Source organism: Tinamus guttatus, unplaced genomic scaffold (genome assembly GCF_059628265.1).
Source record: "Tinamus guttatus ecotype Peru unplaced genomic scaffold, ASM5962826v1 Tinamus_guttatus_pri_ptg001099l, whole genome shotgun sequence".
Classification (NCBI taxonomy): Eukaryota; Metazoa; Chordata; class Aves; order Tinamiformes; family Tinamidae; genus Tinamus; species Tinamus guttatus.
The window spans coordinates 174,937-201,490 of NW_028289633.1; the positions used below are offsets into that span (position 1 = coordinate 174,937).

The 26,554-nt window shown below is 35.7% G+C and overlaps 1 protein-coding gene across 1 annotated transcript in view; it reads left to right on the forward strand.

The window, feature by feature from the left end:
- The window catches only part of LOC148590767 (TBC1 domain family member 5-like), a gene marked incomplete at its 3' end in the record, with an annotated part of 130,584 nt that extends 107,014 nt beyond the window's left edge, over window positions 1–23,570 (forward strand). The window contains exons 12-14 of the mRNA XM_088538612.1: window positions 4,120–4,262; window positions 9,243–9,349; window positions 23,485–23,570. Coding sequence (XP_088394738.1) covers window positions 4,120–4,262; window positions 9,243–9,349; window positions 23,485–23,570 — 336 coding nt within the window. The remainder of the gene's footprint in view (window positions 1–4,119; window positions 4,263–9,242; window positions 9,350–23,484) is intronic.
- Between the last annotated feature and the right edge of the window lie 2,984 nt (window positions 23,571–26,554).

Consider the following 26,554-nt stretch of genomic DNA (forward strand, 5'->3'; position numbering starts at 1 on the left):
GTTCCTTATTTTCTGCCGAGCTTTATGTTCTTTTCAAGGTGTGTACAAAAGTTATTTCTCACCCTTCATCCTTCTATTGAAAAAGCAGATCATATTTAAAAGTCTGCCTGCCCTTTCTCCTAAGTTATTGACCATGACTTTACATACTAAATTGCACTGACTAGAAATGTTTGCTTGAATATAATTCATGGATAGAGATTAAAGAGACGGAACTTACTGGTAGTTCTCAATAAATGATGCAGATTTGGGCATTTCTCAGTTTCTGAGAGTTTAGTTTTGAAAAGATGGCATTCTGTCCAATAGTCACTATACATATGAACAGTGACCATATTAAAAAAGAAAAAAAAGTAACAAAACTTACACTTTCTCCAAGAGACTTCCCTAGTGAATCTTGCAAGCATTGGGAAGAAACTAAACGGCGTCATTCTCCATCACATTAGCTGGATGACATTAGCCATTGCACATGAATGATACACACTCATAGTATCTTAAGAGTAGTGATTTCTCACTGGAGACGATGCCCAGCTGAGCTGGTAATGAGAGTAAGGAAGAAATAGAACATGCTCTGTGGAAATCTGCTCTCTCCTGAGCTCAGGAGAGAATTGTCAGGGAATTGTCACATTTGGGCATCTCTTCATGTTTGTAGCAAAAAGGGAAGTCCCAGGGATCTTACTGTTTTAATTCTAGAGCTTCTTAATGAAATGGTAGAGGGGAAAAAAAGCTTTTCTTATGTATATCGACAGATTTAAAAAATCAAGCCTTGAAGTAGACACTTGGAGTTGATATTGTACTAAGGATTGAATTTAGCAAAAGTCTAAATGACTGAAAGTGTTTACTGTTACAGTAAACATTTTTAGGCAACTAATTGAAAAGCTGTGGGTCCTAGATTGTGCCTTTACAAGGAACTTCCAAATGTTTCAGGAGCAGTTTCAGTGTGTGTAACACGTTTCAGGCCATGCCTTGCCTTGTGTGCCGTCATGGGTTTTCTTATGCTATCTGGTTTCATTGTGTTGCTTTGTCTTTATAAACACTCCTAAACTACCTGTATTACCTCTTCAGTACACATTTCTTAGTGTTATTTCATTATATTTCAGTATAATCTTCATTATATTTCAATACATTTAGTTATTTTAAAGCTTCAGTGCTTTCCAGGAAGATAGAGAAGATATACAAGTAAATATATGCAACAACAAAGGTATTTACACATAAAATAAGTTACTTTTATAGATGGTCACAGAATTGTCCAGTAAATCTCAGTCAGAATGGTTGTGGGTTTTAGTTAAATCTGGTAAGGCTGGATGCTTTACACACACAGTTTAACAGCTTTACACACAGTTTTCTACTGCTTTCTCTGTATTGTAGAGGTCACTAATGACTCATTATCTATTGCTAATCTCTTGAGAATATTGGTTTAATTATATAGGAATCATAAGTAGAAGATACAGTAACTTATTTACAATGCAGGTAGTAGTATCCTTGATGTATTATGGCTTTAAAGATTCTTTTTTCTTTTTTTCTTTTTTTTGGTATCTTTTAATTGCTAAGTATGCCTGGTAAAATATGAATTATTGTATTATTGCCTGTGATAAAAAGTATACTATTGTGAGCCTCATAGTCTGCAGGTGTAACAGATGTAAGGCAAGATTAATAGGACAGAACAATAACTAAACCACAGACAGCCATCTCAAAAAAAAAAAAAAAAAAAAAAAAGAGAAAAGAAAGGTTTATCTTGTCCAATGTGATTATTAAGGGTCTTTAATTCTCTACAAATATTTGTAAAAGCAATAAAAATATGTTAGTTTGAAAGGCAGCATTTCAATACAGACCATTACTTTAAGGAATTAAGATACCTTTTTATGAATGTAAAAGCTGACTGATGTCCTGCCATATGGCAGCATGGTTCATAGGCTGTAGGGTCCTTGGTTTATAGATGCTGTGAGCTAAATGCTGCTGGAAAAAACAGGAGAACAGTTAGTACGTATGCATTTACAACAGTATGAATTGCTTACTCCCTTTAGGACAAGAAGGTTCAAATAATTAACGTTAATATTATGGTTGCAAAAGGAAGTCCAGTTGTTCTTCTGCAGACTACATCTGTGAAACATGCTACCTCTGGGGACCGAGATTTAATTTTCCCAGGAGAAAATATAAAAGCAGGAGAAAAAAAAGAATGACTTCTGCTTGAGCAGAATAAACCTGCATCTACAAACGATTAACACTGCATAATGAAGTAGTAAAGAAGCAAAAGAGATTTCTAATAAAAGACTAATAACAAATCCCATTATGCCGTGGTGTATTTTCCCCCTTGAAGTGTATTAGAGTTTTAGTAAGGCTTCTGAATGAGATTTTTTCAGTTGCAAGCGAAGTCAGCTCCAGTGCTTCAAGCTTTGCTGAGCTTTGTCTCCTAACAGTTTGTATAACATGCAGGTTGTGGCTTTACAGGTGGGAGGGGTTGTTAATGCAAGTAATAGGCTTCCCGCAGCGAGGCAGTCGTGTTTGTGTCACCACAGGATAATACTCTCCTGTCGGCAAGGCACCGTAGGGTAATGTGCCACTATACGTTAAAACACCATACGCAGAAGGTGGAATTTTCTAACCTTTATAATTATGATGCTACAGTAAAACGTTGCAAACCTTGGAAAAATTAACTTTTGATCTCAGAACGTGGGGATAAGAAGATATTTTGAAATCACTTATTTTTGCTTTTAAACTGGGACACGTGGCAGGGAAAAATCGTCTGTGCAGTGGTCTTTAAATCTGTAATATGGACTTCTTGTGGGTTATACAGTTCCAGTGGTGGGTGGATAGAGCTTTAAGTGAGCCAAACTTTGACTGGTAAAATGATATCTTTGAATTTCTTTTATAGAGATAATCCTGCTGCACAAATTGCTACTGTCTTAAAAAGGTGTGTGTTGGAATTCATTTGTGCAGAAATGGACTTTTAGTGCTAGAGTCAATAAAAAAAAAGTATACTGAGTTCTTGTACAAAAGTGGTTACATGTGAATTCTTGGAAGTGAAACTATTCTTGATGAAATTTCTGGTTGCATTCTTAGGTATTTTTGTAACTTTTAACTCTGAGTTTTAAAGAACAACTTAATTTCCTTAGCAGAAATTTGCAATCAATCTTTTCTTGCCACTGAATAAAAAGATTCCACAGGGGTAGTAATTTGCATATCCCAGCTAAAAATATAATTCATTATTTTGTAATCCATTTTGTTATAACTATTTTATGATTAACATTGCTAACTGTAGTTTAGCATTTTCAAATGTAATATTAGATAGTCTTGCTACCTTACAAGGTACAAAGTTAGTGGTAGTGTTCTGGATTAGGAAAAGGGAAATAACTTTAAGTCAGGAGTTAAACCATAACCAATATAAGAGCTGGAACTGGAATTTAGAAATCTTGAGAAATATTTTTTTCCTTTTACTGTGTCCCAGGCTTGCAATCTCAAACAAATATTGCATATAATAAGACAAATTTTCAATGTTTTTGCTAAGTATAAAAACAGCTTGTACCTGAACAAAAATTCTACATAACAGATCATTACTAAATCTGATAAAACTTTAAATTACACTTAATCAAAACGGCATTCATAGCGTATTTTATATGGACCTGCAAACGTTCTCATCAGTAAAGGGAAGAAGCCTTTTTAAAGTAGCTGTGAGCCATCCCATTTTGACGGCTGGCTGGTATATGTCTCCAAACTGGCTTTCATTTGCCTGGGCTTTTCCAGGGTTCCCATAAAGCCCTGGCTTCATCCCGTTTGTTCTTCCAGGCTGCTCTCACATGACATCTGCCGCCTGCATCCTAGAGCAATAGCACATTAAATGCTTGAGAAGGTGGCATGCAGGACAGAGCCTGTTTGGCCCCGTGATGTTCCCCCACCTAATGATGTCGGTCAGTTAAGGCCTCCAGAGCCTCCAACGTATCCCTTCCTCTCATCTACATAATATTTGTACAAATTCAGCTAGAGGAGTGGTTATCGTAGACTTTCACACTTCGTAGCTATTTCCAGTGAACTTGCTTGGATTGCAGTTGATCCTGTGATATGTGTTTTGCCATTATTATATTTGGAAAAATAAATAAATGAAAGTCCTGTTTTTGTTTTGTTTTCCAGGCGCTGGGTAAGGCTCCTGTTTGGGCGAGAATTCCCACTTCAGGACCTGCTAGTTGTATGGGATGCTTTATTTGCTGACAGTATCACCCTGAACTTAGTTGACTACATTTTTGTAGCCATGTTGTTATATATTAGGGATGCCTGTAAGTATTGACTTTCTTACCATCTTTTTAAAAAAAATACAAGCCTATTTTCAAAGAAAAAGGAGGGCCTAAGAAATTGTAAATTTTATTGTGGATTTTCTAAGATACTGAAAATCAAATGCCATGAGAGGAGCTATTCATTATTGGACCTGGTCTGCGATATTTATGAAACAAATTCTGTGCTGGAGTTAGTTAAACTCAGGTTTGATTTCTTAGTAGTTCTGTGTTTCTGTATGGAGTTGCAGATTATGTATGCGGTTGGTGATACAGGTATGTACAGAGCTCCATCTTCTGACAAAGACGATGAATTGAGTGAAGTCCATCTTCAACAGTGGGAGTATTTTTTGTGCTGTTTTGATGTGAAAAATGTTAAAATGCACAAGACAGACTCATAATTTTCCAAGATACATCTTTGTGGATATGTGCATGCACAGATGAGTAGCAAATATAAAGTATATATTTATTCTGTGCAAGAGGGATATCTCTAAAAAAATTATTTTATTTTTTTTAGTACACCTGAAATTTGTGCAAAGGTGAATTCTTATGGGCTAATGACAGAAAAGTAACGGTAATTTGAGAGAAATAAGAAATCACACAGACACACAAAACTTAGCATATATAATTATGAATGGGATGGAAAAGATATGTAATGGTTAATTAAGAAGCATTGATTTCTGGACCAGCATATTTTTCAAATAATTCTGTATGCAACAAGCTTGCCACAAAAGCAAGTGTGCCTTTTGCAACAAGATGTGTGTCTGTCATTAAACGTATGAATTCCGTAGCATGCTGTTCAGAGTTAATTTTATACAATCTGTAAGCTTTAGCTTATAACAGGGTCACATATTTGACACAATTTTGTGTTCTAGGACACGTGAAGTTTTCATCTATGGTTCTTATTTTAGGAACCAACCTTGAAAACATACCACGCACGTACTTCGCACATATTATAATTCTCCTGCCTACCATAGAACTTCATGTGTTTTTTAAATTACTTTTTAATAAACCTATAGCATATAGAGACCTTGCATTTCTTTCAAATAAGTGGATATTTAATTCAGTTTAGAGGTTTCAAAGTAAAGTTTCCTTTTCAGGATAATCTGGTTCAAAATTGTCATGTTCTGTAATCTCAATCTGTTTTATTTATGTGCACTAAGATGAAATATTTTTAAAGTTTTGGTATAGATATGTAGTAGAGATTAATGTAAAATATTTCTTAACATGATAATTTTTTAATTATCTTTCCCATTTAAAGAAGGTGCTTTAGAAATGTGTTTGTAAGCATATAATTGTACCTCTCTCACCTGATGGAGAGAAGTTTGTTTTGGGGTTGTTTCATTTTGTTCTATGGTGCTCACATACAAGTATCAGTAACTAAAAATGTGAGCAAAAAATATGTTGTAGGCATCTGTATGAAATCAGTCTCCTTTTTCCCTCTAAACTCCCAGGCTTAGTGAATAAAATAGGAATAAGAATAAATAAAATAGGAGTTTTAGAGTGGAGAACGTTTGCTCAAGTAAGATGCACAGCTTGTCTGGACAGCTACTTCTTCATATATATGACATTTCTGTAACTTTTTCTTCCACAGCTAGACATAATTAGTTACTCTAAACTTAACAGGAAGGTGAAACAAAATTCCCAATCACAGATACTGCAGAGTTGACAGTGCTGTCAAACTTGTGCTTGGACTATAGAAATTTTTACATTTCTTGATTTGAGAAAAGAAATGTTTTCTTACATATCTATTACAGACATTTTTCTCCTGTTTTTATATTGTTGGTAATGTTGAAATTTAATTAGAAACAAAAAAGTCATCCAACAGCCTAATGAGCAGTAAATTCTTTTGCATTATTTTTAAAAGGTTTTCAAATAAAATAAGTTTCTAAAGACTTCTCGTTATTCAATGATAGGAAATGCTAACTCAGAACACTGAATGAGTTTAATCATCTGTAAATAAACCATCTGGAAAGTTTCAGTTTAAAACCTTTGAGTTTAAAAACTTTGGTACAGAGGGAATAATAATAGAATTCCTAAGATAGTATGTTATAAAAATGTCAGACATAAGAAATTATAATAATGTAATACTGAAAGCATTTGAGAGTTTATAAGAGAGAGAGATTATTTTTATTCTGACATGTTTGGGATGAAGATTCCTTGGTTTGGAATTGCTGGCTTTTTTGTGTGCTTTGTTATCTTCTTCTCAGGGGCATGATTTTAAGAAAAACATTATTTCAGCTCTATTTTTCACTTCATTTTTATTTTATTTTTTAAATTTTCTATTGCTCAAGATACAAGTTATTTAATGGTGAAGGGAACATTTAAGTTGTTAGGTATTGTATGCACAAAAAACATAGTTGAAACAACCCTTTTATTTTAGACACTGCAAAACAAACCTAGGAGGCCTGTCTAGGTCTCATTGCACTAGAAGCTAATAGTGACTGAAGAGTGTTTGAGTGGGTCTATGTGCTTGTACATACACTTGAGTAAGTGCAGTAAGCACTGTTTCCACTGGAAGACTAGCTGTGGCCATTATTAGGATATATTTCTTCATACATAAAGGTCCTCTGAACATTTTGGGGAATATAGAGGAGTCACAGTACCTACTCAGAAGAGCTGATTTATATTTTTGCTGCATACAGTGTGCTTAACTGAGTGCCTGCACTGCAATGCATAAAGCTGCAGGGGCAAATAGTCCCAATGCTCCTGGGTACAGAATTGGCCATGTCACATATCATGCACTGAAGAAGTGACTGGCAGCAGGAAAGGAGGGCTTGACTGAGGAGTGGCACAGTTAGTTTTGCAAGTTAGATTTTTGCAAAGTGATACACAGAGGAGAAGGGCAGGTTCCCAAGCAGCAAGCTGATTACCAGGTAGCTGACTACAGCGTTAGATAATTCACCACTGAACTTGGGCAGCATCCAATGACTGCTGACACTGGAGAAATTTGTAACACACAGAATCTCCTTATAGGAACTTTATCCTACAGTTGATTCTAAGAAATCCTTTTAACACCAACATGCACATTCCAGAAAGGCATGTTTTGTTTTGTTTTTCACCACCATTTTCTGGATCATTTTTAAGGCTGCTCAGCTGTATAATATCATGCATTTTATCCTAAAGAGACGAGAAAAGCTTACTCTTAAGACAAGATACTCAGAAGCATTTCTGCAGCTTAATTCCTCTAGCCCCAAAGTCCACAGCGATAGGGCACTGGAAGAATGTTCTTTTAGATAAAGATTTCCACAGAAAAAGAGAAAAATCTAAAAATGAAATGAATATAAAGGTATGCCTCGTTAAAATTAGCATGACTAGAGATGTATTTTTTTATACTCGACCTTCTTCTAATGGTTGCACTTTAACATATAACTTACAGGGAGCAGAGGTTGCATGGGTCATTACCCAACTTTTTTTTTTTTTGGTCCAGTTACTTAGTTGTGTCAGTATTATACATTTTAAAAAATGATTTTTGACATTTGCCTTTCTCTTTATCTACAAGATAGCAAAGAACTTATCTTTCAGCAGAAATAAGGAATAACTTTAATCCATTTTACATTGCAAATAGAATACATTCTTTATTCAAAAGGGAAATGCGTTGGTCTTAATGCCTATAATTGATAAAAGTATTTACAATTTGTTATCCATTTTCTGTATTTTTATTTGCTTTTGTAAAAAAGGTGTCCTAATCCTATCCACAGTTTGGTATCTTAAATTCAGTTTATGTTTGAGAATTTGATTGGCTCTGTAGTATGTGGGACTCATATTATGCTTGTCTGAAAAAACTCTGACTGAGACTATTGTGCTGTATTCATTATGCCAGCTCTGTGACTTCGGGAGGAAAAAACAGGTACCTGAATATGAACAAGAAAAACAAAGGATGGGAAAAGAACAGGCAGAACAGATAAAGAATGAGTGGGATAAGTGAGTGCTTTACAAATGAAAGCAGATGTATGAAATTACAAGCTGTCGGATCAGCAACGGAAATGAAGATGATAAAGTGGTTCCCTACACAGATTATAATTATTCATTTTGCCCAGTCCAGCTTTTTTTCCCCACAATCCTCTTGTTGGAAGAAGAAAGGTATAGGAGAATATGAGGTTTATTCACATGAAAGAAAAAAATAAAACACTTCAGTCCCTCTGTCCACAAAAAGATCATCTATTTTGTCGTCCTTCAAAATAATTTTGTTTGTTTGCAAGCATCTTTGTTGGTGCAAAGGACTGATGAATTCAAAGTATTTGTTGATACACCTAAAGCGCTAAGAGTAGTACGGTTTCTTTATTAAATTTTTTTACAAATGCTATTGTTGAAGGCCATCTTTATGTTGCGCAGTGGAAGCATCCCTAATAGGCAGTGCTTTGACAGCTGTGGCAGATGGATTGCCTGGATTTAGATGGCGCAAAAGAAATGAAGTAGTTTACATAGACCTGCCTGAAAAGATGTCTTTAATAATTGCACTCATAATTAGATTGATTTCAGAAAAAAAAAAAAAAAAAAAAAAAGGAAAGATGACAATGACAAGAGCTGTTGGAGGATTTTTTGTAGTTACATAAATTTGAAAAAATCAAGCTTTGATAAAGTTAATTTTACATTAAGGTATTTAAAATATAAAAGTTGTGAAAGTTCAGCATTTTTCCTTTGCCCTTAATCATTCTTAAATAGATAGAAGTATTGACTGAAGTTATCAGAAAAATGTCTTAGCAAAAGTCTTGAAGGAAAGAGACTTTGATTTTTCTTTTAGATTCTAATTTACAGAAAGGAAACAAAGAGATGTTGCCATGGGTTTATATGTATACGTAGATTCAATGTTACCTTCTTTCACCTTTAGCACTGCTCGAGTTCTGGGAGACTGTGCCTAATGTGGAAGAAGGCAGCTGAACCTGAGCTATCATGAATGAATCTACCTAAAAAGATACTGTTTTGGAATACCAGAATATTGTGGTAATATTTCACTATTTCATACTTTTTTCATTCCTGTTTTAGTGATTTCAAGTAATTATCAGACCTGTTTGGGACTTCTGATGCATTATCCACCTATTGAAGATGTTCACTCCCTTATCCTTAGAGCACTTTTTCTCCGAGATCCAAAGGTGAGGTCCTTGCTTTGTAAGTAACACCAATAAAGTAAATAAATCTCTGTAATAACGTTCCAAATGCTGTAAAGTTATGAACTGCCTATGTCCTGGGGACTAAATTGACATTACAAGTTTCCTCTTTTTTGACAGACATTTTAAAAAAACTTACCAAACAAGAGTAGAATACATGCTTTTTTATTCTTAAAAGTGTATATGCCACCACTGTGCTAAACCTCTCTGGAAGCTCAGGTAACTGCTTGGCGAGTGTTTATGCTCCTTAGTTCTTGCTTGGTTTTTCTGTGCATTAAAAAGTTTATTTTTGAGGGAAACAGTAATATTTTATATAAAGCTCCAGTAAACTGTGTAGCAACTGTTATGCAGTCTCTTCTATAGAAAGCTCTTCGTAAGATTTCTGCAGATTAATCATTGTTAATCCTTAAAGCATTAGTCATATCCAGTACATAATAGTTAAGTGATGGTTTTCAATTATAAGTGAAAATCTACTGTTCCATCCTGAAAAGACTGATGTAAGTAAAATGCAGCTATTCATAAGTTTTATGTTAAATATTACTAACAATGATGCACAATATATATAATGCTAAAAAAACCCATGTGAAACTCCTGCTATTTTAGAGTGTATATATGCAAATTTAATATACAGTGGATATCCACAGTACATTGGATAAAGTGTTTGAGATAAAGCTGTACACATTAACCTGAATCAGTATTCAGAGCTTCGGCAGACAGCAGAATTTGTGCTGTGAGTTTTGAGCTGTCTTTGAGCATGTCCCATTAGTAGGCTGCCAGTGCACAGTCTGATCTCCCTCATCTTTGTGATGCAAGTCACCTTTGAAAGTGAAAAATTCTGCACTTCTGCACTCTGACTGCCTTCTGCAAAATTTCGTTCAATACCAATGTTTACCCTTTATGGTTTAAGAAAGAAAAAAAAAAAAAGAAATCTCTTTGTTTCTGTATCAGTTTTGTGCAGAAATTTGCATCCTTACAGCTGCTTTCTTCATTCCTCTCGGGCACAAAGATTTCTTTCATGATGAGTAGTAAAACATATCGTCTTTTCAATGCATAAAAAAGTTTGTAATGTTAGATCTCAGGATTTTTTCTTAGGATTTAGGCAGCAGTCTATGAAATCAAACTACCCGGCTTTTATGTTTATGTACTTTCTTAGCAAAGCAAGATAGGAATATTTTTTAGAAGAAAAGTATAGAGGAAGGGAAAATGTGCAAGATAACAGACTAAATCCAAAACATAATCTGTGGTTTAATGAAAGCATGTGTTAAAAGATAGAATTTAATAATAATTACTAATTTTCCATCTGTCCTCCAAAGCATCCTAGGCTGTATACAAGTCATCCTACCAACAGAAGGGGGCAAAAATAAACCACCAAATGACATCCTGTGAAGGAAGTTTGTTCACTCTTCTGTTCAAGTAGCTTTCTTGTGGCCAAGAGAATAAAGCTGTCTGCTCATAAGACCGTAGTGTCCTATTAATTAAAATTCTCAGATGAGAACACCTTGAACACCTTTCTTACAGTATTGTCTAAGTATCTCTCTCTTCAGTCAGGTGAATAAGTACTTAAAGCTCTTTTGTGCAAAGTCTGCTAGTTGTTTTTGTCATTTTAAATATGATTAAAAGAAGAAATTTTCTCCTGGTCTGAAAAAGAGGTGATTTTCATTGTTGTGACTTGGAGTTTTTTTATCTTTCCCTAGGTATGATTCTAAGTTTCATTTGTATGTCTTTAAGCATATATTGGTTTAATCCAACATATTTTTGAAATAGGAGTCCATCTACTGTGCCTCGTTATTCTATGTGATGTAAGACCTTCGTATAAAACCTTTTGAGTCTGACAAAATTTTTCATTTCATAGACTGAAAGACAATACTCAACAAGATATCCAGGTGTTGTAGGAGTCTAAAATCAGTATAAAGACTATATACCAGTATCAGAAAAAATAAGATACCTTTTTTTTTTTTTCAAACTGCATGAAGGTAATACAGTTTGCCTCTGCTTGCTGAGACTGGAAGAGACAAGGAGATTTTAATCAGAAGTGTAACTTGTAATTGACGATTAAAAAATTAGCACTGAAAGAATTTTCTTCCTCCTTTGTTGTTTTCTTGTGCATTTCTCCATCACTAGCCTCTGATTCCTAGTGGGACATTAAAATTTGCTTCATTGCAACTCAGATCTCTTGGGCCAGAGCTGACCTGTTCTGCATGGCATTTCTTCCAAGACTCTACAAGGTTTTAATGTGTGAAGTCATGGAACTCTTATCCTTTTCTGTGGGAGAATGTTGCATGGTCCAGTAGCTTATTTCATTACTTCTTTGAGCGTAGCAAAAATGATTAGTGTCCATCCAAATTTCTGAGAGATGCTTGCTTGCTTGTTTAGAAATCAAGAACAGGAACAAAGAAGAATTGGCCTTTTAAAGCTTTATTAATATACATTTTCTTCCTTATTATTTTTTACAGATAGATAAATGCCAAATAGTCTCACTAGTTTATTGTGTCTAGAAGAAATTAACAATATATTCATAAAACTGGAAGGTTCTTAAAGAACAGTTATGCCATAAATTATGAAATAGTTAAGTTGGACCTAATATGGCCTTTTCTTCTGCAACTTTTGATTTTAGAGATACTCCGAGTTTTCGCTTCTAATATCATCTGTTATTTCTTCTTCTGTTTCCTTGTTCCATAACTGATATCTTCTTTCTTATTTGTTATGTGGAACAATAGGTGGATTAAACTTTGGCTCAGTGAATCTCTCAGTTTTTGTTTGCTGTGTTTCACTGTTATCGCTATGGGAAAGCAGCTCATATGCCAAAAGAAAACTATGCTTAAAGGACAAGTGGATTGTTTTTCCTTCTAGAAGGACAAGCTTTCTGACCTGATTGTAGACTCAAACACAAGCCTTATCATTGTCCAATAATAATATGAAGGGTAACTATTGCTCACCATAAGCTAATGCAGCAGATTTTATTTCACCAGGGTAGATCCCTGGTGCCAGAGAGACATTTCAGATTCCACATCCCTAATATGTGCCCTCAAAGAGAAATACAGAGCCTTTAATAGCTGAAGGCAAATGAATGCACCTGACTATGAAAGGGTGCTGCAGAAATATTGTTTTTTCAGGCACGAATATGGATCAGCATAGGGCAATTGAATTTAAGCCTTTTCTGAATTTGCCCAGCTCCCATTGTTAGGAAAAATGTAGAATGAAAACCTCAAATTTGAAAAAAAAAAGTGATGTTATCTTTGCATAGGGAGATACTCTTAAACTGCTTGGGAAAGTATTGGTTTCTTGTTTGTACTCTTCCAACAGATATTTTCTTAAATTATGTGTATAAAAATTGCTTCTCAGCACTTACAATCCTTCTGAATAGAAAGGTAAAGCTTGGTATGAAAGGACAGGGTATCAAAAGTATGAATCTGTGAAATGAGAAGGGAAGGCAGTGATTTTTCTGTATACCCAAATGCACTGATTGTAGGTATGTCTCTGAATTTAATATGCCATGAGTGGCAAATTTTCGTCATTTTTTTACTTATCAAAACCATTGAGCACTGTTAATTTTCAAAGCAAAATCTGTGAAAGGAAGAAGTAGAGATATGGAAGGAGGGCAGTGGAAAAACAGAAAGTGATTAAAAAAACATAGTTCTAACTAAAGTTGTTCAAATAAAAAAAAAATTAAAAAACCCAATTAGAAACAAAAGTCATAGAAAATGTGAACATATTGTGTTCCTTAAATAACCAGATGTTCTTTCCCTCCTGAAGGCAGCCAGGGCTAGGAATAAAAGGTTTAAAACTATTGTTTTAAGTTAACTGTGAATTCTGCAAATCTGTTTTCACCCTTTAGCAAATAAAATTCTAATACAGCAGCATAAGCAAAGTAATTTTCATCTTTGGGTGTTCTTGTCTGTACGTTGTGCGTTGAAGTGTTAACCTTATCTCAATGACTTATTACAAAAACTGAAGCACCACATAGACTATTACTATTTTACACTGCATGCGAAGAACCTAGCGGCCATCCTTTGTCTGCGAGCCTGTTGTATTTATTCTTAGTATTTTTTGCAAAATAAGTTTGCATTGGGGTACTTGCTGAGCAAATTAGTTGGGAATTGAATTCCTTGGAGACAAGAGTGATAATGAACCATCCATTAAAAAGAAAAAGGAAAGAAAGGGTATTTGGTCAATGCAAATTAAGCTTTTTAGTTAAATTAATAATATTCAAGTTATTGCTACTGATGATATTTTTCAGCTCTGTATTTTAAGTTGTCTGATAATATTGCAAATGGCTGTATAATGGTGTTAAGTTGTAACTACATCCATGCTGAAGTATACACAACATTTCAGAGGCACCCCATTAAAGTCAGTCATGACTGAAATTACACAGTTTGCTGTAGGAATTAAGCAACAGTTAAGGCTGTGAGCTCTCCTGTATCGATCAGCTGGAGAAATCTGCATCCCAGCTTTCAACACTTCCCACAACATGTGACAAGGGCAGGGAGATTCAGGGAGATTTTGGGCCAAGCAGCTCATTGTGGGTGTTTGGATCCAAACCACCTCCTGCCAGGGCTGCCTCCTCATGCACTCACAGCCAGCTTGTCAGGCCCCAAACACTCTTTAGTCACATTTTTCCCCAATGCAGCGGCAGCCCGTGCCTGACCCTCGTCAAGAGAGGGGCCATCGCGGAGCGGCCTTTGCAAGCCGTGCCACGCTGTGCTGCTCTGCGTGGCTGCGTTGCCTTCCTCAGGTGCATGGCTGCATGCAATCTGCCATTAATTGCCTCGCTGTAAGGAGCACGGGGCAGCCAACGAGGCGTTGGGAGGAGCTGCCAGGAGCTCATTAGCTTGGTCCCACTCAGGGGAGTATTGGGTGAGGTGGTGAGCCCAGTTCTTCAGAGGGGCTAAAGCTGCTGACATCCCTTTCCCCTAATAAGTGGTTTTTGTTTGTTTGTTTTAAAAGTTCTCAGAATGTGACCAGTTTTTAATTTGTGGCACATGTAGTATTTTTATGTGGAAAAATTCCACATTAAGTAATTTCTTAGGGTGTATTAAAAGCAGCTAAGGGGTGCCCTCATGGGCCTAACAGTCAGTTAGCCAGGCTGGCCATGTCAGTGTGTTGTGACCTTTCGAGGAAGGGAGGAATCAGGGAGGTGACTGATGAAGGAAATGAGGAAGGTTTGTCGGAAAAGCTAAGAAATATGTGAGACTCTCCTTGTCTGTGTAGGGAACAGCAACTAGTAGAGACCAAAAAGAAATGCGTTTCCCTTCTGTGATTTAGTGGTCCCTGACAAAGCGCTCTAGTTTTGCATCCGTGTTCAGTTCCTGGTAGTAAACTGAAGCATTTGGATCATCGTGACTTCCAAGCTCACAAGTGCAATAAGGTTAGATGTAATCTAAATATCTCAGTTTAAATAAATAGAAGGGGTTTGTTCTTAAATTGATGCCAGACTTTTTAACTTGGACTATACAATTAAGGCTTGCATATATTTTGCATATAGAAATATGTTATTAGCTTGTTTTTTTTATATTAGTGTTCTTGAAATCAGAAAATTTTGTTTTACAAGAAAGGAGACCCTATTTTCTCTTTAAGAATTACTGTTTTATATTTTTTTCTGGTTTTCATTAATACAATAAGCTATGACAGGCAGCTGTGAGTTTAATGATAAATTACCTGGAATAAGCATGTTGCTATAGTGCCACATAAAAATTGTACACACGCCACAAATTAAAAATCCTCTTCCCCTTTTTTACCTTTGTTTCAAAACCTACCACTTCCCTAAAGCATCTCTTATGTCATATGTAAAAGTCCCTAGAAAGTGGTTCACTAGCCAGCTAGTTAAGTCTTACCAAAATCAGGCCTCCTTTCCAGTCCTTCTTGTTTCTCAAGATCACATGTATCACTGTAGCCCTCTAACTAATACTAGTAAATAATAGCGTTGTAAAGAATAGCAAGTAACGTGTCCGCTCTTCACTAAACAGTGAAGACAGCTACTTGCTGACAGCTGGACTCAGAATTGCAAACATTAAAGTAAAAAAAAAAAAAAAAAAAGAGAGAGAGAGAGACTATTATGCTGTGTTGATCAGCATCCCTATTTAATATCCATTGGAAATTCATGTGCTCTGTCATGAGAGACAGGTATTTTTGAGAGGCAAGATGGAAGAGAGAATATTTTTAGAAACTGAAATTTTCAACTGCTCTTTCTCTTTAAGTAAGGTGATGTCCTTAGTAGTACAAGTAAGAGCAATCTGATTGCATTTAATGTTAAAGTAAAAGGAGAGGAGAAAAAAAAAGGGGGGGGGGAAGGAGCACTTTTAGCTAATTGCTTTAGCCACCAGTAAAATTTACTGCATGTGGATTTGTTCAGGAGTGATTGGTTTATTTATGTGTAAAAAAAGTCATTTAAAACTACTGACCTTCTCCTAAAGAGTAATAGTATTACGTATAAAATTACAGTAATAAAATGTATTTAATGGTGTTAAAACGAGGTGATTACGGTTCTTCTTGTGTGCAACCTGACAATTCAATTAATCATTCCTGATATGCAAGATAATTTTTCAAAAGAAAGCCCTTAAAATACATAACTTTTGATTAGGTAGAATAAAGTGTTTTATTTCCATCATAATTTATTTATTTGACAAAGATTAGCAAAACAAAAACTGTATATAAAATTGTATTCTAAACTTTTCAGTAATATATGAAAGATTAGATACTGAATTGTATCCAGGTCTGTTGCAATGGAATTCAAGTTCAGTCTCTTCTGATAGAAGTATAGATATGCTACTGGTATATTGGCATGTTTCCATAGTAAGTATTACTGTGGAAGTAGTAAGTATTAATAAGTATTAAAATTGTTAATGGCAAGTAATAGTAAGTACTAACTTGTTGTAGAGAAAAGGCATTTGAGGAAATTTGTTTGTATTTTGGCATGTTGTACTATGTGCATGTGGCTCTACCCCACTCGGGGACCGTTTTTAAGTGTTTTATGTAGCACATAATTTGCCAAACATAAAGGTTTTTTTTGTTTTTTGTTTTTGTTTTTTTTTCCAGGTAGCAGGAGTAATCTAAATAACTTTAAAATGTTCTTTTTTTTCACTGATATATGAAATTTACGTACAAACGTGTATCTGGAGAAGATACAACACTGCAAGTGCAGTTACAAGAATTTTACCGGTGTAAGCTTAGGATAGCTGCATTACTCTCAAAGCCATCCGTGAGTTATGCAGGTTGTCCAAAACGAGTGCCAATAAAACCATAATGTGGTGGCTTTTCTGTACATAAAGATGTCATATTTTAAATCTCGTCATTTGGAACATTCCTGGGTTTAAAGCAAGCCTTGCTGTGCGTGCCATTCAAACGCCTCGATTTCTCCTCTCCACTGTAGTAAAACTCCTGCTCCGAACTGTGCAGGGCTGCAAGATGCCAGAGTGTAAATCTGTCATGGGGTAGGGCTGAGCACTGTCAGATTTATACCTCACTATTTAGTTAATTTACTTCTTAAAACCAAGAGTTCAGCTGAAAAATAGATGACCAAATTAAGAGGCAGTTTTAAAAGGTACTTAAGCGATTCTGTTTTAAGTTGGGGGCTTTACGCAGGTTATGAACTTGCACGTCACCAGATTGGAGTCTTTTTGTCTGGAATATCAATGACAGCTGATGGGATATGATTTGATCTACCTGTTAAAATGCAGTATAGTGTAAAACTATAAATGAAGAAAAGGCTTTCCAATTAGTTAGGACGAGGAGCCAAAATACACAACTAGAAATTTCTTTCATTCAAGTCACTGAAGTGTTTATAAACCTCAGTTGGCACTTTTTCATTTCTTTGTCTCTTGTCATGGAATGCCCATGTGGGAGAAGAAATATGTGTATAAAGTTAAAAACAGACCCTAACGCACGGTATTTAAAATATCTCCCTGGTATCTGAGATTTCTAGTTGCCGGGGGAATAAAGGATTGCCACAAAACAAAAGTGGAGATAATTTATTTCAGCTTGATCGGAGTTTGGGGGTTTCTTCTTGCCTTGACCCAATTAACTGAATATTCCTTCCTTTTAAATTCTTTCTGGGATTTTTTTCTTTTTGTTTCAGAAAAATAGATCTTCCTAGTTTTCCTTACAACCAATTAAACATGGTAATTCTTCATGCCGTTATTGCATTGTAAATAACAAGTTCTGCGATTGAGACCCACAGCATCTTTCTGAAAAACGTAAACAGGAAGTATTATTCCCAGTTTGGGGATTATGGTGTTTCTTTGCCAAAGCCAGTATTAGCGTACAGATCTCCTGACTCCTGTGATTAAAGGAAGTTCTTTATTAGTTCTGTGCATGATACTTCTTGTGTTGTTGCGCTGCTCTCACATGGAGGATTGATACATGCAAGCTATCAACCTATGTATCGAATAATCTTTTACTACTGGCACCAAATCACATGGATATCAGCAATGTTCTGTCCCCTTATGTCTCATAATTTGCCTTCTTTGCAATAAGTATTTCACAGCGTGGTTTGTAGGTGGATGAAAATACCTTTCGTGCCGCAGTCAGGGCATGTGGTTTTGCAGAACAAATAACTAGGGAGGAGAAAAGTTAGAAGGTGAAAGGAGAGCGTCGTTTTGGGAGTGGCCTTTGCTTTGGGTGCTGCAGAGTTTGGGTGGGTTGTTTATTTTGTGTGCAAAATATTTTGAAATGTTTAGGTAATGTTAAGCCGTTGTTTATACTATATAAGTCTAGTTGTAGAGTGGAGACAGCTTCTTGGATACCTGACAAAAGAGTAAAGAGAAGAAAGGTTAAATTCTCTGTGCAATTAAGCTATTGGGTAGTCATTAATGTGCACTTCATATTAATTATTAGTGCTTAATAAAAAAAAAAAAAAAACTGCTGCTGAACTCAATTAAGTGTACTTCTCATCCACATTTGAGTTATATTTCAGCTGTGTTCCAGGTACAAATTTTGCTCTATTTGCATCATCTTTTTTGAAGAAAAGTGTATGTGATGTAGAAAATAAACCCTTGCAAACCTCCTAATTATTAGGGAATATAGGATAGTATATTTCTCCAATTCTACTTAGAGGCAAATGAAAGCAAAAAATGGCATTGTAATATAAAAATATCTTAGGCTTTAGAATAATTATAATAAATCTAATACTGCTTTGTCAACAAAGAGGGGGGATATTATAGTAACCTACCTCCTTAGGGGAAAAAAAAAAAAAAAAAAAAAGGTGTTTAAATAAAAAGAACAATAGCGCATCCTTATTATTTCCTTTTTTGATTTGTAATTCAGCCTGTTCTTTGTTCTGGGCTTACAATGTACTTATTTTAAAAATTTTAGATTATATATTTGGCAGCACTTTTTAATATTAAAAAAGAAAAAAAAAGAAAAAGCCTAATTTAAAAAATCCTGTTTGGCACTATGAGATCATTATTTTAATGAGAATATTGCTGTGTGTATGTCTAATTCACTGTCTGGTTTGTTTGCTTTTCCTCCATTGCTTTTAGGTTATCTAGTTTCAGATACAATCTACTAAGCAGAGTATTATTTTAGCAGTTGAGGTTTTCCCACCTGTCTACCCTAAAACACCTGCAACATATGTTTGTGTAACCCTGCAACGCTTTGTGTTTTGGGCCTTGAGAAATTCCCCCAGAGCTTTTTGCTTGTAAACAGCTGAGCAATTCATTTCTCTAATGACGAGCGCTTTTTCCCTTGGCATTGAAGCAATAGCATGTTCACTAAAATAAGTCTCATCTTTCATCAGATGTCCTGAAAATCTTTTTTTACTGTAGTCACTTACTCTGAACCTCCAGCTATTGTGCAAAATGTTACTTGATTTTTTTTTTCTGATCATGTACAAAGAAAGGATAGAGAAAATAGGATGAAGAATAAAAAAGTGTTTTACAGATTCCCCGCCAACACCCACAAGTAAACTTTTACAAACAGTGTATTCCAACGGTGAAAGAGGACATTGCAGCAGTAACCTGGTTTTCCTGATTTGCCGAAACACCCGTTCTGTGGCTGGTGTCACAGGGCCTTGCTTTGCTCATTGCAGCAGCTCGGTCCGTAACTGCATGCAGACGATCTCTGGAAGCCGGGCAGGGGAAGGGCGGCCTTTCTTCCCCCTCCTTTTTTTTTTTTTTTTCTTCTTCCCCTCAGTGACTTAGTTCAGGACAGAAACGTCCCTCTTGCCCCTCTCCCCGTGCAGTCCGTGTGCGTGGGCAACATGGCCGGCACGCCGGATTTTCCGCAGTCGTCCGGAGTTGCAGCAACCCCGTGTTTCGCTGCGTGCGAAGTTGTGCTGGAGGATGTAACCGCGGGAGCAGGGACCTTTCCTGTTGGGAATGCACGGAGGTTCCCAGCAGCTTGTGCAAGCTGAGCACAGGCAGCCTTGGGGGAGACTCGGTTCCCTACTCGGGAAGAGAGGGAGGGAAGAGAAAGTGCCTGGGAATTCCCAGCATGGGAACTGGAGCAAGGAAATGGGGTCATGACCGAGAACAGAGAGGGATGACAGGGTTAAAGGACGCTTGCAGGCAGACACATGGGTTTTTTTTTTTAAATCCAACTACACAGTGTAAATGAGGGGACTTAGCAGGTTTCTCTCGTTTAAAATGAGGACGGATGGGGGAATCTTTTATTCAAGGCCAGGGCGGGGCTCAGAAGCCGAAATCCTTAAGAGAAACCTGAAGCATTTCAAGCCTCTCTGCTACATGGGCTGCAGCTGGCGTGCAGAGACAGAAGTCCCAGCGGTTTCTACAGGTGCCTCTATGGCTGTATTTAGTAGGTCGTCCTTTCAGAAGTACCAGTTTGAAACTAAGCTCATGCTAGGTAAATATATCAGAATAGGGGCATAACTGTAAAACCAGCAGACTCGTTAGTACAAAATGAATGTGAGGAAGAGGGGTGTATGATACAGGCATGGGCAGCTTTTCTGTCCGGTTTCTGTGTCCTGTTTCTTTGGAAGCTATATATATATATTTATATATATATATGTATGTATTAATCCATTTAATGCCCTGAAGCAATTTAGTAGGGGCACTCAGCAAGCTACTGATTTGAAGAGTTGATTTCACGGTCATGAACAACAACGCTTTCCTTTTAAAAGAAAAGATTTTTGTCTGAGGTAGTAGTCAAAATACTCAGATAAATTGAACAAAATAGGGAAAACTTCGCTAGCCTAAGGAATTAAAACAGAAATAGAATCTAAATCACACTGTGTAGAAAAGAAGTATGGCTACTGTGAATATTTTAAACAGCACAGCTATGTTTTTGCTTTAAACCAAATGTATTTGATCTTCTCTCCTAATGCATGGAACATATAGTACAAGGGAGAGTTGAAAGCGGATGCGTAGGGAGAGGAATTAGTTCAAAGTTGATAGGGCAGAGACTTTGTGACTGTATAAGTTTTCCTTTATGCTTTTTATATATAACTTATTGAAAGGGTTAAAAGCAGTATAAAAGATAAAGAGCGTTTTATCATAATGATGTAAACAAACTGTATTTTTTGCTTTCTGAAGTGCAGCTTTCAGGAATATTTGATATTTCGTTGATACTGCTTTGTAGATACTTGCCTCCTAACATATGTAGCCATTTTCTTTAATAGAATTTTCTGAAAGGATATCTTTGTAGAGTTGCTAGAGGATTTCCAGCCATAACCATTGGTATTTACTGTCTTGCAGTTCTGATGTTGTTTTTTCAACATTATTTTTTTCCGAGGGCTTTTTTTTTCACTGCATGTAATAGTACTTTAAACTGCTGCTTCCTTTGATACCTTTAAACCTCATAGGAATTTAAATAGGCCCCTGTGAAAGTAGTGCTTGAGCCTCATTCATACGTTCAAGTTAGATCATTATTCCTATTAATGGCTTTAAGTGCTTAGATAGTAGATCAGCTTTTCATGTCTTGAATTGCTTGTCATTTCTGCATAAATACATTTCAAAAAACCGTTCCAGAAGATCTTTTCCTCCTTTATTTTTTTTCAGAAGCAAAGTGTAATCATACTATTGGTTTGGTGGTTGGTGGAAAAGAAATTCCATTGTTTTTTCTAAGATTAAAATATATACTGAGTTATTGGAAACTGTTTGTGAAGCTGAGCTAGCCACTGTTCAAGGGATTTTTTCAAGGGCTGCTCTGTGAATTAGAAGCAGCAGCTGTTTTAACCTTTGCTTGTTCTGGTGGCTTGTTGAAATGGTCATCGAGTCACATATGCAAAAAGTTATTCAGTTCATGAGAGGAGAGTTGCACTGTTTAGTTACTTGAAGAGTGGCCGCAGAGCCATCGGTTATCCTCCTCACGTCAGTTTGGATTTGATTATCATAGAAATGCATTGAATTACCAAACTGGAGCAATAGTAACTAAAGCTGATTCATTGTTATTGCTGTCAGTTGATGAGGACTGACTTATAAGCCATCTGAATGGGTAGAGTTATGCAAATATTGTTTTTATAACAAGAGAAGAAAAATGTACAGCGGCCATTGCTATGTGGGTGGCAGAACAGATGAGGATTTCTTTAATGCTTGTCTAATAGCTTTTAGTTGTTGTTTCATTTCTTTTCAGGAACATTACAAACAGGATATCTTTAAAATATGTTTAATGTCTTTCCAAAGAAAGGAAATGAGGCATTTCATACCAGATTAAGTCTGACAACATGAAAGATCTGGAAATTCCCTGCTTAAGTTTGACCCCAGAGACCATCCTTGGCCTTTGGTATCTCCAGTCTCTTCAAATCTTCCTCTCTCTTTTGTGCATATGCAATATTTTGGTCATTAAAATGCAAACTCTACCTTGTCCTCCAAAAAATCAGGAAGTTTAGCAAGGAAGGAGGGTTTACAGCAATTCCTCAAAAATCAGAGAATAAAGTGTGGATGCCTTAGTCCATCTTGCAATTTGGAGTGAAAAGATAGAACACATGAAAGTGAAAAAGAGCTTAAGAATGAACACATCAAAACCAGAATATCTTTCATCTGTGAACAACCATTTCAGAAAGCTTATTGTGTAGTTCATTAAAACTCCACTTTCAACAGGACTGAAGAAAGCATATCAGAGCACAAGGTGTATTAGCTAATAAACCTTTAAGCAAATATTTGAAAACCATTTAGAGATCTTTTATACAATACCTCTGATTATTACACAGAAAAGCTGAGGAGTATTTATCATTTTCCTTTTCCTTACACTAGAAATGGATTCTTTTAAACCATTGCTCTTTGTAAATGTGAATATAAATATATGTATTCATATATATAGACCTTTCTATAGCTCTTTATTACTTTAGTTCAATCCATATGCTTTTTTTTTTTTTACTTTAAAAATATTTTCCTAAAATTTTCTATTTGCCAATAATGTCCTTCATGGTTCGTAAAGGAAATCAAATATCTTTAAACATTACTGTGCTATACATGTAATCCATCTTTGATGGAATTTCAGATCCAAAAGAGATGATTTCAGTACTACTGCAGGCAATGTGCTTAAATGAAATAGTTTCTCTGTGGCAAAGGTGAAGATTAATAAACAGTTTTACATTTCAGTATTAATTATATGTATTATATTACATGAGAGCAGCTCTCTATTCGGGGCCTCTGCTTTTAGCAGGGTGAAATTTAGCCAGAAGGAAGGTTCCGTGTGCCATCTAGTGGTTGTGTGTAGGTTGTTTGGCTCGATAAGTTACTCTTTGCTTTACCAAGACTTAAACCTGCGTGCATTTTAAACTGTAAGCTAAGCTAGTAAGTTGGTCCTTATTATTATCTTTTCTTTTAAAAACATCTCTTTGAAGTTTGAAGGTGGTAAAAATCTGTGTCTGAGTTAAAGGAAGAGCAAAACGAGATCTGGATCTGAACTTGCCTGTAAATTATAAATCTAATTAGAAGCATCATCCATTGCATTCAACAGTCTAATCTCGATATGGAGGAACACTAACTAATTTCTGTAAGCATGGAGTAGACTAAATGCCTTGGTATTACTTCAAGACTTCACTTATATAGTTATATTACTGTCTTTAGAAACTACAGTCCTGGGGATTTTTTTTTTTTAAACTATGTATCTTCAGTAATAAAAATTCTTTTACTCTTTGCTCTAAGTTGTTTCAGAACGCTCCAGCAAGGTATTTGAGTGTGTGTGTGCATATATATATTTAATTCCAACACTTTCTTTTTATTTAGAAAAATCCAAGGCCAGTGACACACCAGTTCCAACAGAATTTAGACTATTACAAAGCACGTGGAGCAGACTTGATGAATAAAACCCGGTAAGCTATTTCTGAATATGTTTTTATTGAACTAAGACTTTGCTTAAACAAGATATTCATTGCTGCAAACAAGAATTATATAGCCAGCGTTAAAAACACAATGTTTGATGTGTGAAATTTATTTTGATTCTTCACCTGTTATTACATGATGAATAAAGGCTGCAGAGGTAGTGCTATATTCAGCATGAGATATTTTTCCTAGTGTACTTATACACAGCGATGAATACGGTAAAGGCAGGGGATACTAAACTACTTCTCATGCTACCTCTAATTTCAGTCTGCAGTATCAGTTCACTAGAACTTTTGTAAGTAAGATAAAACAAATATGCATCTGTTTTGCACTAATTTTTATTATGCCTTTTTGCAACATTCATCCCTTCCTTTAGAAATGGCTTGTACCAATGCTGTTTAAATTCCTTCTCACGTTAATTTAAGCTGTTAGTAGCTGGCCTGGAGGTGCCTGAGCACTGCCGGGATGGCCACGGTGTCAGTGCCATTTGCTGGCGACTGTTGCTTCCTGGCTGCAGGTGAGTACAACACGACACAACACAACACCTGGCTTCAGCTGGTGCAGCAACAGTCAACAATGGGTGTCCAGGACCACTCGTGACACCCAGTCATACCTTGTGTGCACTGATTTGCAGGAGCTCTCTGACTCTGAGATCCCTGTGCCTCTGTCAAATACAGTTCAAATCAGCTGTATTTAAAATCGGTTAAAACTAAAACTGAGTCAAAAAGCCTCTAAAAGTAGAATAAGGGGCAGAAATAAATGTGTAAAACAATTACTGTAAAAGCTCCTTTTTTCTTAGGAAAATCAATATTTAAAGTTGAGAGGGTTGTGGCAAAAAGCACTGAATTCTATTGCATTCATTTAAGATCATGGTTTTTTTTAAAAAAAAGTATTCAAAATCATAAGAAAACTGATCCTAAAACCTTTTTAAAAGTGAAGAATAATTTATTTGAAAACGTTACAAGAAACAGTGCAAGGATTTTAAAAGAGCAAAAACACGTGAAGCACAAAAAAAGAATCACACGTGCTGAAAACTTCAGTTCTAAGGGAAAAGTTGGCCTCCAGATCTAAGCAAGAAGGTTAGTTCAGCGCACACACATACAGAGGATACTCACCAGAGAGAAAGGGAAGTTCTATAGAGCATTCAGATTGCGGAATAACTAGGAAAAAATCTCAACCCAGGAACATTTAGGGTAGGTCAAATGTTGTGAATCTGTTTAAGATTGTATAAAACAGAGAATTGGAAAATATAACATTAGGAAATGCTTCTGTAGTGAGCAGTGAGGTGGATTAGATAACCTCCTAAGTTTTTTTATCTTTAATTTCACAGACTCAGTAATGCATTTAGAATATCTTCACAAATCTCTTAATATGCACTTTTATAGAAGTTTTTAATCTGTCGTGTTCATAAATTTGTCTCTCATAATGGCTACTGAAGAGAAAATGGCTTTGAATAAGCCTTGCTTAAAACAAAACGTTTTCATCTTAGCAGAAGACTGCAGAGATTGAATCATCTTGCAGCTAGTTTAAAAATACACCATTCATAGTCAGGGTCAATGATGCTTATTGTGATGAAACAAAATTGTTTGCTTCATAGATGGAATTCGCATCTCCTTGATATTCATATTTTTAAATAGATGCCTTACTTTTAAATGCATCTGCTGATAACTCTACAACATAATCAATCAGCATTTTTCTTGTAATTGTTGTGCATGTCTAGTACATTTAGATGGCTAAAATATAGACATTGATCCATATTTAATGGCTCAAATCATCCTTTGCATTAATATCAGACATTCACATGGTGAGAAATAGATACATGATTCTTCAATGAAATATGTACAGTGTTCTTCAAATGAACCTTCAGTTTCGTTTTAACATACTTTTTCCAGAGATCTAGCACTCTGAAGCAGCGATGTAGAATGAATCACAGAATGAATTAAAGACCTTTTTTTCTTGACAAGAAATTTAGATAGCATCATTATTTATTTTTTAGGTATGTGCCTGCATTTTGAACTGACCATTAGCAGTGTCACTTCATAGTAGCACCAAATCACATCTTAGTTCTCAATTTTGATACAGTATTGTCTATTATTCCTGAAAGTTTTATTAAATCTGTACTTTGGACATATAGCCTAGAAAATATTTTTGGTGTTCATTTTTCTGTGAAGTATCTCAGAAAGTCTCTTTTCAACCACCCAAAAATACAAATAAATTAACATCTTGAGAGTCTTTATATATTTTAAAACAACAAATAAAAATGTAGAAGGCAAAGTAATACTTTTTATTAAGTAAACATATTAAAAAAAAAAAAACAATGTGCATAGATTTTGACCTAGGGCTTCCATATCTTAAAGCTTTCATGTAGTCAACATTTTATTCTATTCTGTGTACTTCATGTATCTGTAGGCCATCATGTTTCCAATGATGCTGTTGACCCGAAGCATCCAGGGGCTTTGCTGCTGGCTTTGATAGGCTGCAGTAAATGTTGTGTTTTGTGCTTCTTTTTGTTGACTGTCAAACACTCCAGCTGTGGGGGCAACACAAACCCAGGACATAATGTGTAACCCATTAGCCTCCTTCTAAGGTTTGAGGTGAATTTAACACCTCATCCTAGCTGATTAGCTGCAAAGGATTGAGGAGAAGACCTTGCCAATGAAGTATACTCACATTCAAATTTTGAAGCTCAGCACATTTATTTGCTGATAGCATTACTGCCAAGAGATTTAGCAGAAACGGTTGGTATCTGTCTTTCACCTTCAAAGCTATAATCTCTTTCCTGCCCGGGATGGAGTAGGCATTAAAAAAATAAAAGGCCCTGTGCTGACCCTTCTAATGCCACGTATATGTAAGGAAAGACAAACATTCCCTTCTTTTCTTTAAGTGTCTCTGTAATACCTTGGGGAACTGCTTAACAACCAAGTTTGCTAGGTAGCTGCAGAGTAAAATTTTACAATAATAAACATTGTAGCAT